The sequence below is a fragment of the Chroicocephalus ridibundus genome, chromosome 3 (genome assembly GCF_963924245.1).
Source record: "Chroicocephalus ridibundus chromosome 3, bChrRid1.1, whole genome shotgun sequence".
Classification (NCBI taxonomy): Eukaryota; Metazoa; Chordata; class Aves; order Charadriiformes; family Laridae; genus Chroicocephalus; species Chroicocephalus ridibundus.
Window position 1 is genome coordinate 116,804,883 of NC_086286.1, and position 17,436 is coordinate 116,822,318.

The 17,436-nt window shown below is 40.5% G+C and overlaps 2 protein-coding genes across 4 annotated transcripts in view; one reads left to right on the forward strand and one right to left on the reverse strand.

Moving 5' to 3' along the window:
- VSNL1 (visinin like 1) overlaps positions 1–4,702 on the forward strand; it is a 91,058-nt gene extending 86,356 nt beyond the window's left edge. For all 3 annotated transcript variants that reach the window (XM_063330520.1, XM_063330518.1, XM_063330519.1), the window contains exons 3-4: positions 2,001–2,216; positions 3,638–4,702. In XM_063330520.1, coding sequence (XP_063186590.1) covers positions 2,001–2,216; positions 3,638–3,835 — 414 coding nt within the window. In that variant the 3' untranslated portion in view covers positions 3,836–4,702. The remainder of the gene's footprint in view (positions 1–2,000; positions 2,217–3,637) is intronic.
- A 204-nt stretch (positions 4,703–4,906) lies between these two features.
- SMC6 (structural maintenance of chromosomes 6) overlaps positions 4,907–17,436 on the reverse strand; it is a 40,031-nt gene continuing 27,501 nt past the window's right edge. The window contains exons 23-28 of the mRNA XM_063330517.1: positions 16,943–17,088; positions 15,196–15,321; positions 13,402–13,507; positions 11,844–11,996; positions 10,010–10,107; positions 4,907–8,659 (exon numbers count right to left, since the gene is read on the reverse strand). Of these exons, the coding sequence (XP_063186587.1) occupies positions 8,551–8,659; positions 10,010–10,107; positions 11,844–11,996; positions 13,402–13,507; positions 15,196–15,321; positions 16,943–17,088 (738 nt within the window). The 3' untranslated portion in view covers positions 4,907–8,550. The remainder of the gene's footprint in view (positions 8,660–10,009; positions 10,108–11,843; positions 11,997–13,401; positions 13,508–15,195; positions 15,322–16,942; positions 17,089–17,436) is intronic.

A 17,436-nucleotide genomic window follows, 5' to 3' on the forward strand; every position in this document is an offset into this window, starting at 1 on the left:
TGCACCGGAGAATCCACGTACCTTTGTATGTGTTTATGAGCTCAATCACGCTTACCATACCAGCATCCAAACATTTTTTAAAGGTCAAAAAAACAGAAAGTACAGAAAAGAGCCGCAACGCTCCCTTGAGGTATTTACAGCTCCATCAGTTTGGCTTATCAAAACAGACACGGGCTGGGTCGAGTACAGGCACAGACGTTACTTTCTCAGGAGGAGACGATACCAAATGCCTCTTTCGGCTGTTGGAGAAGGGGCGTAGAAGCAGCAGCCGGATGCTGACCCGTGCGAAGTCGAATGAGAAAATCACAACTTTAACAGCAATGTTAACCTGGACAGAATCCCACGGGAATGAGTACAGTGTCCCTTTCTCTCGATGCCTCTGTTCCATGTTCATATTTCTTCCCAAAAAGATACTTGGGAAGCGAGATGGGCATTTTTGATCCCTCTTCTGGGATAATAACAGTGACTTGCACCCCCTTTTGGGGGTAATTCACAACAGGGCGATACTCCGAATGGATGGAGGCGGGCAACATTTCAGGAAGAGTTTTGCATCGACTGTAACGCCACTGAGCCAGAGCAGAGCTTGGGGAGCAATCGTACCTCACAGCAACGCAGACAGTCCAGAATTCTGTCTGAAAAGTTGGTATTGGACAAAACAGTAAGTTTAAAGGAAATTCGCTGGTTAGGCCCCTTCTGGCAATGCAGCAGTGGCCCCGGACATGACCCACATGGACACAAATTTGTTGGAAGCAGCAGGCTCTGCACGAAGTTGTTTTATTTTTTATTTTTTAGGGCAAGACACAGTATCCAAATGGTCACTTGGCCTCCTCAAAGGAAAAGCAGCAAAGGCTTGCCACGTTCGACATCTGTATTTAGTCAGTCAGTCAGCGGCGCCCGTGTCTGTATGTGCTGTGAGATCCCCGAGATCCTCCATCAAATCTGAGTGCGTTGTTCAAGCGCTTTCACAGCTGACCACGGCAACCCGCAGCCTGCGGTGGAAGCTCCGGACGGGGAAATGGAGCATTGTAAAACGCAGCCCCACTTCCTCGGCGGCCACCGAAGTCTTTGCTTCGAACCTACAGTATTCGATGCAATACTTCGTAAGAATTGGAACTGTAAAAAGCAGAAAATGAGATGGCGCTCAGATCGGGAGTAATGCACGTTTATATTTTAGGAGCATGAAAACCTCCATGGAATTGGGCAGGGAATATAGAAACAGTCATTATTTGGGTACAGTCCCTTCACTGCAGTGGGTTCTGCACTGGGTTGAAGAGGTTGTTTTCTTGAGTCTGGGCCACAGAAAGAACCACCACTGCCTCAAACCTCTTAAATCACGCACTTCCTGAGGGGAAGAAATATCAGCTGGAAACTTAGAGGTTATGGTCATTTAAAATACTTCGTTAAGCTACAGTCAGCTGCAGCGTTCCCTGATCATGGGTGTTAAACATGAAGAGCATTGTCCTTTATTATTTCACTGAATCTCGGTTCTCATCTTACGCCCTTGTGTTATGTTGGTTGGCAGAAGAGGACATATGTTCCTGGGGTTTTATGCTGTGTGTGGATTATTTATTTTTTTTTTTAAACGAAGTTATACAACAAGAAGCCCACACATCCATTTGGTTGCAACGTGTCAGGGGCTGCTTACTCCCAGGCAGAAAATGTACTGCTAAAATGCACCTTGGCTTCTGTATTTCGTAGTCAGCCAATATTACATTCAGTCTCCCATTTGCACCCAACTTCATTTAAAGGTTCATCTGGTTAATTTAGCTTTAAATTAACATGAAATATATTTGCAATATCGTTTGCAGTAAGCTAAGAGCATCTCGGAGAAATAAGGTTTTAATAATCATTACACCGTAACTGTTACATTGCGCGTCTTCAGGTTTACACAAAGGCCACCAGCGGCTCTTCATAATGGCCTCACGTCAGTGTTTTGCAGGCAGGTACGTGGCTTGCTCCCTTGCGTTACCCACGGCTCTATTTATTATTTTATTTTGCAGTTCTTTCCATATGGAGATGCTTCAAAGTTTGCCCAGCATGCCTTCCGAACCTTTGATAAAAACGGAGATGGGACCATCGACTTCAGAGAGTTCATTTGCGCCCTGTCCATCACCTCACGAGGCAGTTTTGAGCAAAAGCTGAACTGGGCCTTCAACATGTACGACCTGGATGGTGACGGTAAAATTACAAGAGTGGAAATGCTGGAAATCATAGAGGTGAGATCAATACGACACTGAAAAATAACATGGCTGAGCATTAGTGAAATTTGATTACTTGTTCGCATACCCTTTAGATTTTAAGCACACAAGAGGCTGTACTGTATATCATGAAAGGCGTACATTCATAGAATGGTTTGGGTTAGAAGGGACCTGACCGATCATCCAGTTCCAACCCCCTGCCATGGGCAGGGACACCTCCCACTGGACCAGGCTGCTCAAAGCCCCATCCAGCCTGGCCTTGAACACTTCCAGGGATGGGGCAACTTCTGGGCAACCTGTGCCGGTGCCTCACCACAATCGTAGTGAAAAATTTCTTCCTGATATCTAAACTAAATCTACCCTCTTCCAGTTTGAAGCCATTACCCTTTGTCCCATCACCACACGCCCTTGTAAAAAGTCCCTCTCCAGCTTTCCTGTAGCCCTCTTTAGGTACTGGAAGGCCACTAGAAGGTCTCCCCGGAGCCTTCTCTTCTCCAGGCTGAACAACCCCGACTCTCTCAGCCTGCCCTCACAGCAGAGGTGCTCCAGCCCTCTGGTCATCTTTGTGGCCCTGCTCTGGACTTGCTCCGACAGGTCCATGTCCTTCTTATGTTGGGGGCTCATGACATTACATATATTGCTCCTATACTGACTTGTGCGTAAGTGGTACGAGCACCCTCACGTTGCAATAGATGTAATCTCTGAGCATCGCAGCGAGCACATACGTGCACGTAAGCTTTCCAATATTAAGAAGTAATTTTTTTCCCTGATGAAGGGATTAACCATACGAACAGCACAGCAAAGGATTTACAAAGCCCATCTCAAAATCACTTGACACCCATGAAATTACTGGTTTGTAGCTTGAGTAGCTGAAGCCTTACTGGAGATTAACTTCAGATTACAGAAATTTACAGGGATAACGACACACAGTTTTAAGTGAGCTCTCACAGATGGCCTTTAAGATGACCACAGCACTAACAGGAAGGGTAAAGTTTACCTCCCTCGTCATCTGCAGGCTACTCGCCACAGTAGTTAATACCAGATTTTGCTCACATCTACGCACAGAAAGCTATTAAAAGGTGACGACTGCTAAAACTGATTTTTCAGAATTTACGTGAAGTGTTTCAATGCAGTGACTAAAAGCCAAATAAACAGTTGATCCAGAGAAGAGGTTACAACAGTTTTGCCCTGTCAAACAGGACGCCAAAGAAATTCATTCCAGGATGCAAAATGCAACCACCGAAATAAATCGACATCTAAAGAAAGTAAAACGCATTGTTGCTTACTTTAAATATATTGACAACTGATTCTAAGAAAAAACCCAATCTTTAGGGGAAGTGGCAATCGTTTTGTTGCTGGAATATCTTTCCAGAATTTGATCACATCAAAAAACCAGGTCAATTCGTTTGTTGAATTTTCTCTTTGGTTTCTTTCCCAAGGCCATCTACAAAATGGTGGGCACTGTGATAATGATGAAAATGAACGAGGATGGTCTGACGCCTGAGCAACGGGTAGACAAGATCTTCAGTAAGATGGATAAGAACAAAGACGACCAGATCACACTGGATGAATTCAAAGAAGCTGCAAAGAGTGATCCTTCCATCGTATTACTCCTGCAGTGTGACATTCAAAAATGAGCTTGTGTACGACGCGCCATAGACTGCACAGAAGTTTAATGTTCCATTCAGTTTGCAGCTATTTCCACACACACACACAAAAATTTGCTTGGACTACCTATAAATGGACTTGCTTCTTGTGTTTGAAACACTTGTGTGCATGAGAATGTCATTTGCTAAAGAATTTTAAAAGTATATATTATAAAAATAAACTGCCACAACGTGACGTGTGCAATGTCATTTCATAACAGCCCTGTTCCTCTGAAGCCTGTGCAGCCAGTCCTGCGCTGCGGTGAATTATATTATTTATTGTTCATGTTTTACTGATGCTAGCTCTGTGTCTCCTAGCCTGAGTAATGTTAGTGACACTGAATTCCCACGGTGATGTTAACTGTTTATTATAAGCCATGTCACCATTCTGCTGTAAAGTAGTACTGGACGGACGGAGGGGACGAGCTCCTCGGCTCTCGCGTCTGCTCCGCACACGTGCTTGTATTGTCAGTGGGTATAAATGTACTTCATTTGCATGCCTTTTAGGTTTGCCTTAATTCTTACCTCATTTGCATCCCTTCAATCTGGAAAGAGCTATGTCAGAGGAATGCAGTATAAAAAAAAAAAAAAAAAAAGAAAAAAAAAAGAAAATCCTGCTAAAATGATCCCTTTAAGTAAAAGTATATATAAATATATATATATATAATGTTTAAAAATATTGTTTTATTGGAAGTTTAAAGGTTTTATTGGAAGTGTATTGATCTTTGCCTGAATTTTCAAAAGCTTCCACAGAGGTTGCAATATATATGTCCCAAAATAAATTTATAACATTTGACCTTTTCCCCTAATTCTTATTTCATGTCTTCAGCACGGCAATAGGAGGAAAAAAAATAAAAATTCAATCTGTTTAATTATCTGTCACTGTACTACTGGGAAATATATATTTCATTACGAAAGCGTGACGAAAACTTCTTTGCACTCACTCACTCACTCGAAGAGTCACATTATACGAACCCAAAAGTTGTAGTTCTCGTATTTACCAAGAGAGCAGCCGCTTCTCCTCCAAGATGCTGGCGCTGAGATTTACCCGTGTCCTGCTAGCCCTCTGCTCACACGGCTTTTGAAGCCAGCTGGAAGGCAAATACAGTTTATTTGCTTGGCCTAAACCTGGTCTTTTAATGCTTTTCCCTCCTTAAACCCTATGACAGTAAGCTACCCCGGGTTTAATATAAACAGACTTGTTGTCAAAAATGGTTACTAATAAATTAACCGTAACGTACGATGGCTGAGAAGGGTCAGGGAAGAGAACCACACTCCTCCTCAATTCCACGTGCATCGGTCGAGTTTGTTGCAAGTGCAAGTTCTGCGCAGCCCCGGGAAAGCATCGAGAACTCGCAGACGGCAGAAATTGCAGATAAAAATCCTTCCTTACACCACGTTTCCCAGTTGCTTTAAACAGTCGGTTGCTTACAGGATTACCAAAAAAGAATAATATGTCTGAACATCTTACAATTGCATGTTTGATATTTCTTCTTTGCCTTATGAAGAAATGAGACAGTACGCGTAATAGCTAAAAATCAGACAATAAAACATGACACAAACCAAGTCATTCTCTGTATTTTCAAATTTTAAAGGTGAAGCGCATCTTAAAATTGAGGGGAAAAAAAAACAAAACCACCAAAAACCAGTTTTACACATTCTGCTAACTAACATGGGGGCGGCAGGGGGGGAACACAGAATCGCTTGTTGCCACAACCACAGCCATCCTCTCATATTTAAGTTTCTTTCTATTCCAAATGAACAGCAAAAGGCAGAAGTTTCAACTACATTTTCTAATACCGGAATTTGACTTGGACTCCACAAGTGATGTTCTCGGCAAACGAGAGAGGGGTATGCTTTGTACCTTCGGCTGCCGCTTAAAAATAAACCCCTCAGTCTGAAAGTGTTACATACTTCTGAGAAGATGCCCATTTTTTTTTCCCCCCACTTAGGCTTAAATTACAAGCTGTAGAGAGGATGTTGAATATTCCGGAGAATTTATGCGACTTTGGTTTATAGACACTTATTAGAGAAGCAGTACCTCATTCTACATTCCCCTGCACCTTCAATTCACGTGGCCGGACAGGCTCCGTTTCCTGGAGTGCAGCGTTAAGCAATGCACCGCCATCCAAAAACGGCCAACGGCTCAAACACAGCCACCAAATGTAACATCGGGACTGCAGTTCTCCCTATGGGAGCTGCTATGGTAAACTCTGTTTTTAAACTATCAAGAATAAGATAGCTTTGAGACCTTAGACGGATCACTGCAAAAATAAGTGCCTCCAAGCTCAAGTGTTTCGGTAACTGTTTATTCAGAACTAATCCTCTACCATGAAAACGGCTGCTTATAAAACACGGTCAGGCACACGTTTGCACCAGGTACAGTGGTAGATTAGAATAAATACAATATATTCATCTGAACCAAACACCAGAATTGTTGCCAGCTGCTCCAATATTTCAAGTAAGTCTGTAGAAAATCTGGGAGAAAGCTGCAGCGACAGCTCAGTAGGAACGCGAGAAGCTCTTTTCTCCGCACAACTCATTATAAAAGTACTAACGAAGAGAAATGCTTGCTTTTATCTCTTGCCCTTTTTTTTTTTTTTTGGAAGCTGAAGAAAATCATGAGGAAATAACGCTATGCCACTCCCTCATTTCATATTGTACAAGGGTCTGAAACAGTCCAGTTCCATCATAAAATCGAGTCAAACTGAACATGCGGCTCATCGTCATGAATAGCATCGAGGGCTCCCACTGCAAACTGGGCTTGTGCTCCAGACAGGTTTTGCCAAGTGCGCACTTCACACGGCTTCCCCCCACACACACTGTTTTCACATAATCCTAAACAAGTTGTAAGTATCTTTAATATATATCTCATCAAATCCCAGGATTATGGAATTGTTTAATTTGGTAGGGACCTCCAGAGGTCTCTTGTCCTGGCTTGAAGGAGGTGCAGACGACCCCCAAAGCCTCCAAAGACTGAGATTCTACAACCCGTCAGGACAACATGCTCAAATGCCTCATATCTTCATCAGGAACAATCCCTCCCCGCGGCTTATCCAGACAGATCCTCCCCGCTTCAGTTTATGGCTGCTGCCTGGCTCTCTGCTGCCACCCGCTTCAACAAAAAGGTCTCTTTTTGACCTCCTGGAAGCTGCTATGAGGCTGCTGGCCCATTGCTGGGCTTTCAGAAGAAAACATCTGAAGCCTTTAAAAGATCACTAGACTTAATTCCTACAGGTCGAATGCACTAGAACTGCCGCTAGCTTTTCTCAGTCTACTTCCTTCAGTTCTTACCTAGCTTCCGTATGACAGAGATACGGACAAGTTTAACAGACGCTTGTGGAAAAACTGAACAACGCTGAAGATCATGAAATACTGTGCGGTGGCTAAAACCGAATTCAGCTGCAACAGCGAGTTCAAACTTACACCGCAATGAGGTTTTATTGAGGAATTGCTATTCAGTAAATAACTGTAGAAACCGCTGAGCTGTTCTCGGAATAGTCTCATTGGCTTTTGTATCCCCATAATGCTAAAAAAAAAAAAAGGGGGAAAAAAAAAAAGAAAAAAGTATGTCTAATGGCTGAATTCTAAAAAGTCATTGTTTTTGAAGAGCTCCCAACAATTTCAAGTTCCTGGAGAAAGGAGAACAGAAGAGGAAAAAAAAAAAAGTTAATTTGGGGTAGTTTGAAAAATCTGGTTCTTCTTTGTCCCTCTTATCCCCAATAAATGCTTGTATCATTTAAATAAAGCAAATTTATTTTATTTTAGCTGCTCTAGTACAGGCCCAGGGAGGGTGGGAGGGGAGGCGGGGACACCCAACAAAACACAGACCTACAATGCTGTAGAAAAGTTACTGTATTATTTCCCAAAACTCTTATTCCACTTCATTCCTCTAGATTGGAAGGAATTCTGTCACTTTAGTTTGTTATAATGTCATTTTTATCTACAGACTTAGTCTGTCCCTGCAAACGGGGACTGTGCAAGAACTTCGGTTATTGGCATTAAATATCTAAATTTATAAAGCCACAATTTGCTAGGTTTTGTAAAGTTGTGTCCAAAGAAACTCAAACTCTGCCCTACAAACTACAAAGGAAGAAATAAAAGCACTTTTTACATGCCCAGAGAATACACTGCAAATAAATTCTTCGCTTCTCTAATTATGAAAGTATACGCTATAAGCACTAATAGCTTCTTATGTTCAGCTGCTGTCGTTCCACTGGCAAAAAAATGAACCATGTTTTGCTGCATGTATTAATTAGCACACGGTTAAGAAATAAAGCAGAGCTGGGAAGAAACCAACATTTTTAACTTAATGCTAATTTTAAGTGTGTAGAGACACTAAAAACATTACCGCAAGTTATCAGTTCTCAGTGTTTATTAAAATACTACTCCATAGTTATTCAAAACATATTTCACCTTTTCCAGAAGGAAAAAACAGAACAACTGATAAAAAAAAATTCTACTAGTTAGTAGTTAAAAAATATCAACTGAACATTCAGGATTTTCTCGTCATCAAAACTGTGCTCGTCCTTGGTCTGTACACAGACAGTAACTCTTAAAAATAAAAAAAATACAGGACCCTCTTCTTTTCCTGAGAGTATCTAACAAAAGATGCCCTTATCCAGCATCAGGAAATAACAACTTTACACACATCATTCATTACACATTTATCCTCAACAGCATGCCGCAGTTTTACACACAGATACTTATTGATCATCCTCTTTGTCATTCCTTTTTTGGAAATTCAATGTCCTTTGGCCTCTTTCAGGGTCTTGCATTCGGAGGATTCGAATACGGGAACTCAAAGGCAGAGAACTAAAAATAAAGCATGCATCATTTAAACAGTGTTTCTTCTCCACAAATTTTAATATTTCTACTTGATTCTTTCCATTACATATTTTCCCTTAAATAATTCCATCTCTTTTCTTTGTCAGTTTTAGAAAACAGCAACGTGGGGTGAAGTTCTGGCTTCACTGAATTGATACTGGAGCCAGTAAAAGCTTGAGGTAAAGACAACGACTGATTTCAATTATGTGTTTTCTAACAATTAGACTACCTTAATTATAAAAAAAAAAAGGTACTTTATGATAAAGAAAAAGAAATAATGATCAAATACAGTTCATATTTGCCTTACGGATCTGAAGTGGCACACACTTTATACATGTATCATCACACTCATGTCATACTAAGCATGAGCGAAGTTACTAAAGATACAATTATACAGGCTTCTCCACAATTATCCTAAATGAATTTTTTCTGAAGGTGCCTGCCTACTTGTGTTATATTAAATGTTTGACGAACATGCAACACATACCAGAAATATAACAAAACTAAGCTGCACTTGAATTCAGCTTTTAAACAGTAACTACATGTAAAATCCTTGTATGTGCATTGAATACAGTTTCAGGAACTCCCCACACAATGCATTTCACTTAAATAACAACACAATACCATTATTCTGCTTTTTATAGACTCTAGCAAGAGAACACTATTAAAAGTAAATAAATTTTATTTTGAAGACTGCTTAATTATCCTCCATAGGCTTCACTGATTCCATTTGGCTAATGGAGAGAAGAGTTGGCTGCAGAAAGTTAAGACAGTGACTGTCCCCTTAAGCTGGGCATGGCTTTACCAGGCATCTATATGGGGCTTTTGGAAGAATTTTGGGCTACTAGATAAAAAAAAAAAAAAAAACAAAACCACCAAACAACGAAGGAGTAAGTTATCAGTTTCTAGATTGGTGATATTAAAAAAAAAAAAAAAAGGAAAAAATCAACTCGAATTACAAACATCTTGAAAGTACTGTAGTATTCATAGGAAAAATGCTAAGTCCTATGTTAATTGTGTGATGGGAGAGGGAGGTGCAGGGCTATAAGCCACCAGGAGCCTACTTTACACAGTAAAACATTTCAAAAACCTGTTCTACTTCAGATAAACTGATTCAAGTCCCACTGAGCTACCGTATTAAGAGACATTACATAAGGAAGAGTGAAAAGCCTATTAAATTCCCAGAACCATCAGCAATGAACTGCTTAATTGTTGATGTTCTACCGCTGCAAGCAGCAAAATTCCTTTCTCCTCATATTTACTTTTTTCAAGCTATAATCCTTGCAGTGCAATTTCCATGTAATTCTTGTACGAGGAAAAGTAACACAACAGTATTACCTCATGTTTTGTGGGGTTAGCAAAATGAACTGCCGATGATGCTGAGAGTCAGCCACCTTCAGAATCATATCCATTGCAATTCTTCTGTTAACCATGTCCTAAAGACAAAACATTTATCAGGTAATGGTACCGACTGTGTGCTTCACTGGCCTATCATTGCACAAATCAGGACAAATGCTTAAGAACAAATTCATTAGATAATATATTAATAGAAAAACCTATCGGAATTAATTTATATAAAGCTTAGCTAAAGAAAAGTCCAATAAAAAACTAAGGTGGAGAAACATCAGGGTTAAATTCTAAAAGCTATAAATTACAGTCTTGGAAATTCTTAAACTCTACTTTTTCATATACATGCACAACAGAAAGCTTCTGTTGGAACGATCACACACTCCCACTCACGATGTTTTTCTATCAGCTTTGATATACACGTAGTACTTCGTACTTTATTGGTACGCTGAGATGAACTGCATTTTAGTAGAATAATGTTTCCTATAAAATCCTGCCTCAAAATTACCTGAAAGGATTTAAGGGTTGCATGAAACCTAAGATATTATGTGGCTTGTTTTTATGATGATGATTATTTTTTTTATTATTATTCTTACTATTTTGAACACAACCTTATGCATTAAGCTTACTGAAGAAGATGTGTAATGGAAAGCCATTATTAGCAGGGGTTAACCAAAGCTCTGCTTCTACGCTTTATTAGGTGTGAAACGAGGTACCTCCCTTGCAAACATGCTGATGGAGTCCTCTTGTGGTGGGTCTCCAGGATAGCACCAAAAGTAACTACAGAACGTGGAAACAGTAAGGTTGCGCTACTGGCACAGCAGTGGAAAGACAAATTGTGTGGAATTACTTACGGAACAGACAAAATGGAAGTTGTCTGCAGAGCTTACGGTTCTGAGTATCCACCCTTTTCTGGATGGGTGGATGGATGAACTTCTGCACAACTAACTTGTAAAAGAGGACCTAAGCTTTGGAAGTCAGCTGAAAAATGACTGCTTGACCACCTTAAATGCATACTTTCCTTTTGGAAATTCTTTATACACAAAGTATATTATCTTGTTTTCCTCTCTAGGTCTGGGAGACTCAGCAAATAAATCCATTAATGGAGGAGGGAGACTGAAGGCAAAATAAAATAATCAACTCTGTCTCAGAACAAATTCTTTTCTCAAACCATACCACACTGTACATTAATAAGGAGGAAATAAAAATATATTAAAAAACTGGTTAATCACCTATCCAGGGAAGCTGTGCACAACGATCAGGTTGATCAGTTTTAGCTGACATTAGTATTTACTGTTCATTATTCTGCATTGCAGCATCCTGGAAAGATGCTAGTGGACGAAGTACAAAACAAGTTTCTGAGGAGCAACAGTGAACTCAATTGCTGCACTTGCTCTGAAAAAAAATCCCCATTGATCTCAAAACCGGTAGAAGCCAAAGCACATGCTAAACCCAGAACTGTCAGAGCCACATGGCAGAGACAATCTGTGACAAACACAGTCACAATGGCTGGGGGAACTAATAAAAAGTTATATTTTATGATTTTTGCACTGAAATAAGGTTTAAGTATGTAAAGTAACAGTGATGCTCATAGCTCTGGGCACCAACTTCAGAAACAGAATAAGCTTCAAAAGTCACTACACAAAGCGAACAAAGGTCCCTACCAAGTTTTGGGTTGGGGTTTGGGGGTTTGGTTTGTGTTTTTTTTTATTTATTATTTAGAGTTAACTACAGTGTTTTAAAATCTAACCAAATACAGGTAACAACTCAACTGTTTCACTAATTTATACAAATCAGAATAGCAAATGTAAGTTTAAGTTTATACCATGTAGACATCAAATTCATCCAAGCATCTGAAAGGAGATTCAGTAATGGACCACAGAGAGAGAATGAAACAAACGGTTGAGAAGGAACGTTCTCCTCCTGATAAGGATCTCACATCATTAAGGGCAGCTTTGTCTTCCTCTCGAGGCTGAACCTTGAAATCAAAACATTAGAGCCATTTTTAAGCCTGAAGTAGAAACTTACTAACAGAATCGTAATTTTACCAGCAAACACGTTTACACAAGAACAGATAGAGATCACTTGAGAACAATTTTATGCACTTCACTGCCACTGCCAGTCTGGAAGGGGATGGCCCCTAACCATTTCATAGCACATTTCTAGGATCGCTGCAACTTTCTCCACCACAGTAAAATACATTGGACAGACTGAATGACTCTGCCAGTGTTTCCTTATTCAATTCTCTATTTTTAATAGCTATTAAACAATGTTTAATTAATATATACCAGTGTAGTTATATTACAGTAAAATTCAGTGGTTACCAGCCACAACAGAAAAGCAGGTAATTGATTTATAGCAGGAGTTTAAAGGAGCAACGGTTTGTCACTGGTAATACGTGAAACGTGGTGAACAGTTCTTTGGTTCCATTGATTATGATGACACCTTGTGGCACTTCCCCTTTAAGATTAAACTTAAGCATTTTCTTGTCCTGTTAATTACGTTACTTTTAACGAGCTAAGGGGGAAAATAATTATTTTGGTGTGGGGTCTTTTGGTGGTTTTTGGGGGGTGGTGGTGCTTTTTTTTTTTTTTTAATTTACCTTCCTTGACTAAATGTAGATCTCTTGCATGAGAAACATGAAACATAAGGTATTAAAAAAAAAAAGTATTCTGATAAAGAAAAACAGGTAATGACTTGGTATTTTATGGACTGAGTTTAAGTTCCTCAGATACATATCCTTCGCCTGTTTAATTGTGTGTCAACATGTATTTGTATTGTCACTACACATTTTTGCCCTCAATTCCTAAAACTGAAGTCTCCCACAAGAAAAAACAAGTAAACACCCCCACGACTAAAACTTTTTGGGAGATATGTTAAAAGACACACAGAAAAAAACATAATACTGAAGCTTTCAGCCATTAGAAGTTGTTTTAACAACTAGAGCTATTATACAGTCACACAAATAAAAGCAAACTTCCTATCAATGAAATACGAATGAGTAATTTTGAAAGATTGACTAGGATGAATGGCTGGTGAGTTCTTATCCTCAGAAAATCATAGAATGGTTTGCGTTGGAAGAGACCTTAACGATCATCTTGTTCCAAACCCCCTGCCATGGGCAGGGACACCTCCCACTAGACCAGAGAAGATGACAGTCCAAATTTATTCCATGTAATCCAGCAACCTGCTCATATAAGATGGTGATACGTTTTTTGTTCCTGCTTGTTTTCAACATCCTACAATTTAGCATATCACATTCTGGAGAGGGGAGAACAACTTATTCTATCCTTTGTAACGCATGTTCTAGTAGCTGATATTAAAAAGAATTTAATATTTCCATTACATATTATGATAATTAAGGTAATATTAAAATAACTTACTGTTATTGAAAGTGTCTCATTCTTGTGATCAAAAAGTATTTTTCCAGAGCAAGCTCGAATACGTAATAAATTGTCAAAGTAGAGTTTGCATCGTAAAGAAAGGAGCCTTAAATCAGTTAAATCAAACAAACAGTCATTAGGTCAGTTAGTTTTAAAATACACTGAAAAGTTACAGCAGATTTTTATCAACAGTTGCACATCATAATCTTGAATACTAAGCCCTGCTCCATTAATAACATTTTCTCAAATCAATTATGCTCTCAAACAAGTGACATTTGATACTGGATATAACAGACAGTCACTGACACAAAGTAACCAGGTAAGAAATGCAGAAGTACAGGCTTTACATTATCTGGAAGCCTGTTTCAATTGACAATAACCTTTTCATCCCCTTCTTCCACAACTTCAATAGAAAATTATGAAATTCCATTGCTTTCCTATCCAGTATTTGGACTGCACAGTAAGGATAGAAAAGAATTTACGTGGACTCTGGTAGACCCCAGGATATTAAATTCCACACGCACCCTTCCCCCCGCCAAGTTCTAGCATGTAATTCCCCAGTAGACAACACACCACACTTACTTCAAGAACGAACTATGGTTCTTTAACACATCTTAAGAGTGGGATTTATTTGGACTCTAGGAACAAGATTCAGTTTGACACATGTGGGCCTCAAAAGGCAAGCATCGGATTCTGCAGGCAAATCTTACCCACTAGTATTTCTAGACTTCCACCTGCAAAGGTTGGTATTCTCCTGATCATTACTATCTGTCGGAATCACACTGGCACTGCCTCCAAATCCCAGATCAAAAAGTACAAAAAGCAGAGCCAACACAGATATCCCTCAATTTCCGCTGAAGGGAATGGTAAGTGACAAAGGGCTGCACTGGAAAGCGGACCATCGGTCCTTTCGAAGGGAGGCCACCTCAAAATCTTCATTCATAGGTTCAGGATACTAATGGACTGAAGCAAGAAAGGAAGGGTGCACCCCCAGTATGGACACTCCATGACAGAAGCAGCTGACAAATTGCAGAATCTGAACAAAGATCTTGAAAATTCTTCTGCACAGGGAAAAGAGAAAGTGTTTGGCCCACAATGAAATTACATGAGGAGCACCTAGGAGTCCTGGTGGACAACAAGTTGACCATGAGCTAGCAATGCAGCCTTGTGGCCAAGGTGGCCAGTGGTCTCCTGGTGTGCATTAAAAAGAGTGCAACCAGCAGGTCGAGGGAGGTCATCCTCCCACTCTGCTCTGGCCTGGTGAGGCCACATCTGCAGTACTGTGTCCAGTTCTGGGCTCCCCAGTTCGAGAAGGACAGGGAACTGCTGGAGAGAGTCCTGCAGAGGGCTACACAGATGATCAAGGGAATGGAGCACCTCTCTTATGAGGAAAGGCTGAGAGACCTGGGTCTGTTTAGCCTGGAGAAGAGAAGACAGAGGGGACCTCAGCAACGCTTATCAGTATCTAAAGGGCGGGTGCCAAGAGGATGGGGCCAGACTCCTCTCAGTGTGGCTTAAGTCAGCATAGTTGAGGCCTTTTGGGTGAAGCAAAACACAGCCTCCACTGAGCATGTTGTTTTCCCAGCTGTCTGTCCAGGCTGCCTCTAAACTGTCAGGCACAATAATATTGGATCTGGGAGGAAGATTAAGTTAGAAAGACTGCTGCGAATACCACTTTAAAGATATCTCATTCTCACACATCTGCTCTACAATTTTCGCCCTGGAATACGGGCACTTACTTACATCAACACAATAGTTTATCTGAAACATGAAATTACAGTGAAATTAACTCACCTTAAGAATTGCGAATATATTTTGAATCTCTGTGTCATTATTTCTTCCAGCAACATAATAAAATTCTTTAAATTCTTTACTTTACTGTTTGCAGCCTTATATCTTTCTTTTGCGTCATGAAATTGCCTGTTTTAATTAACAGAAGGTTTAGGATAAACATGCATTAAATTAAACCCAAACTATGGTTGTAAATGCTAAAAATCAATTTGATAATCAAAACATGCAAATAAAAACTTTCTTGTGATGATCAATGTGAACCTAAAAGCATTTGATGAGTCAAGTAAGATGCTGTTCACAAACAAAAAGTGGTCGAAAAAATAAATTTTACTTTATTTTTAATTCTTTTGAAAAAAAACTCTTACACCAAGAAGAATGAATGACTGGGCTCCCCGTGGTCAAGAATATCGAAGGTGAGTGATTTGTTGAAACGCTGCAGTCAAAACCTCAAGTAATTGCCTAATTTATGCATTAGTTATGCAAATCGGTGCTGTTCAACATCTTCATCAATGACACAGACAGTGGGCTCAAGTGCACCCTCAGCAAGTTTGCTGCCGACACTAAGCTGAGCGATGCGGTTGATCTGCCAGAGGGACGGGATGTCATCCAGAGGGACCTGGACGAGCTAGAGAGGTGGGCCCGAGCAAACCTTATGGAGTTCAACGAGGCCAAGTGCAAGGTCCTACACTTGGGTCAGGACAACCCTCCTTATCAATACAGGCTGGGAGATGACGTGATAGAGGACTTGGGGGTACTGGTGGATGAAAAGCTGGACATGAGCCAACAACATGTGCTTGCAGCCCAGAAGGCCAATTGCACCCTGGGCTGCACCAAAAGAAGCATGGTCAGCAGATCCAGAGAGGTGATTCTCCCCCTCTACTCTGCTCTTGTGAGACCCCACCTGCCGTACTGTGTCCAGCTCTGGAGCCCTCAGCACAAGAAGGACATGGACTTGTTGGAGCGGGTCCAGAGGAGGGCCACGAAGATGATCAGAGGACTGGAGCACCTTTGCTATGAGGACAGGCTGAGAGAGTTGGGGTCGTTCAGTCTGGAGAAGAGAAGGCTCTGGGGAGACCTCATAGCGGCCTTCCAGTACCTGAAGGGGGTCTACAGGAAAGCTGGGGAGGGGCTGTTTGCAAGGGCATGTAGCGATAGGATGAGGGGCAATGGTTTTAAACGAGAGCAGGGGAGGTTTAGATTAGACGTTAGGCAGAAGTTCTTTACAATGAGGGTGGTGCGACACTGGAACAGGTTGCCCAGAGAGGTGGTGGAGGCCCCATCCCTGGAGACATTCAAGGCCAGGCTGGATGAGGCTCTGAGCAACCTGATCTAGTTGAAGATGTCCCTGCTTACTGCAGGGGGGTTGGACTAGATGACCTTTAAGGGTCCCTCCCAACCCAACACATTCTATGATTCTGTGATCAGAAGTACGTTTAATGCTTATTGCATCACAGAACAACGGTGAGTTACGTTCACACCCCGTAGTCGTAATTGGGATACTATCTCATTATTGGTAACATCATATATACACATATAGTACAGACACTGTCTAAAATCACTAGAGGGTAGTTCAACACTCCTAAGCCTGTTCAGTACTGGCTGACTGAGCAATCAGCACAGCATGTTTTCATACCTTTGTATATGGTTTAAGTACTAAAAACACATATAAATTTGAGTCAACAAGAAAACTCTTCTTTCTCCTATCTTTTCCATTTTACCTGAACAACTTTAGATGTTAAAGATTACTTACTGTACTATTTCTTCTCTGTTCCCATGGCGATCATTTTCTGAATTTATCCTCTCTCTCAAGCGATTCATTTCTGCATCAAGACTCTTAACAGTTCTGCTGACTTCTATGCGCTCTGAGTAGATTTGCCTAGCTTGTGCAATTTTTTCCTAAAGCAATGTTTGAAACTCAGTTAATTGTTACATTTTTAAACAATCCATTTCGTGTTCACAACAAATATTTTGTGCTGTGGAAAAACAAGGTCTACAAGGAAGAACAGTGTTTTTGTATCATTCTTTGCATACTTATCACAGCAAACCTAGTTATCATCAACAATTTTTCTAACAACATTTATAGGTAGGTAGTTATTTCAGTGCTAAGAACTGTATCCCTCTAAGATCTTTAACACGTTCACAGTTATTTAGCTAACACAGATAAATAAAGAACCAAATTCACCATAATTAAATAGGACAGTCTTCCAAAAGTCTTTGTGGATGTGATTTCAGACTTACTTAATA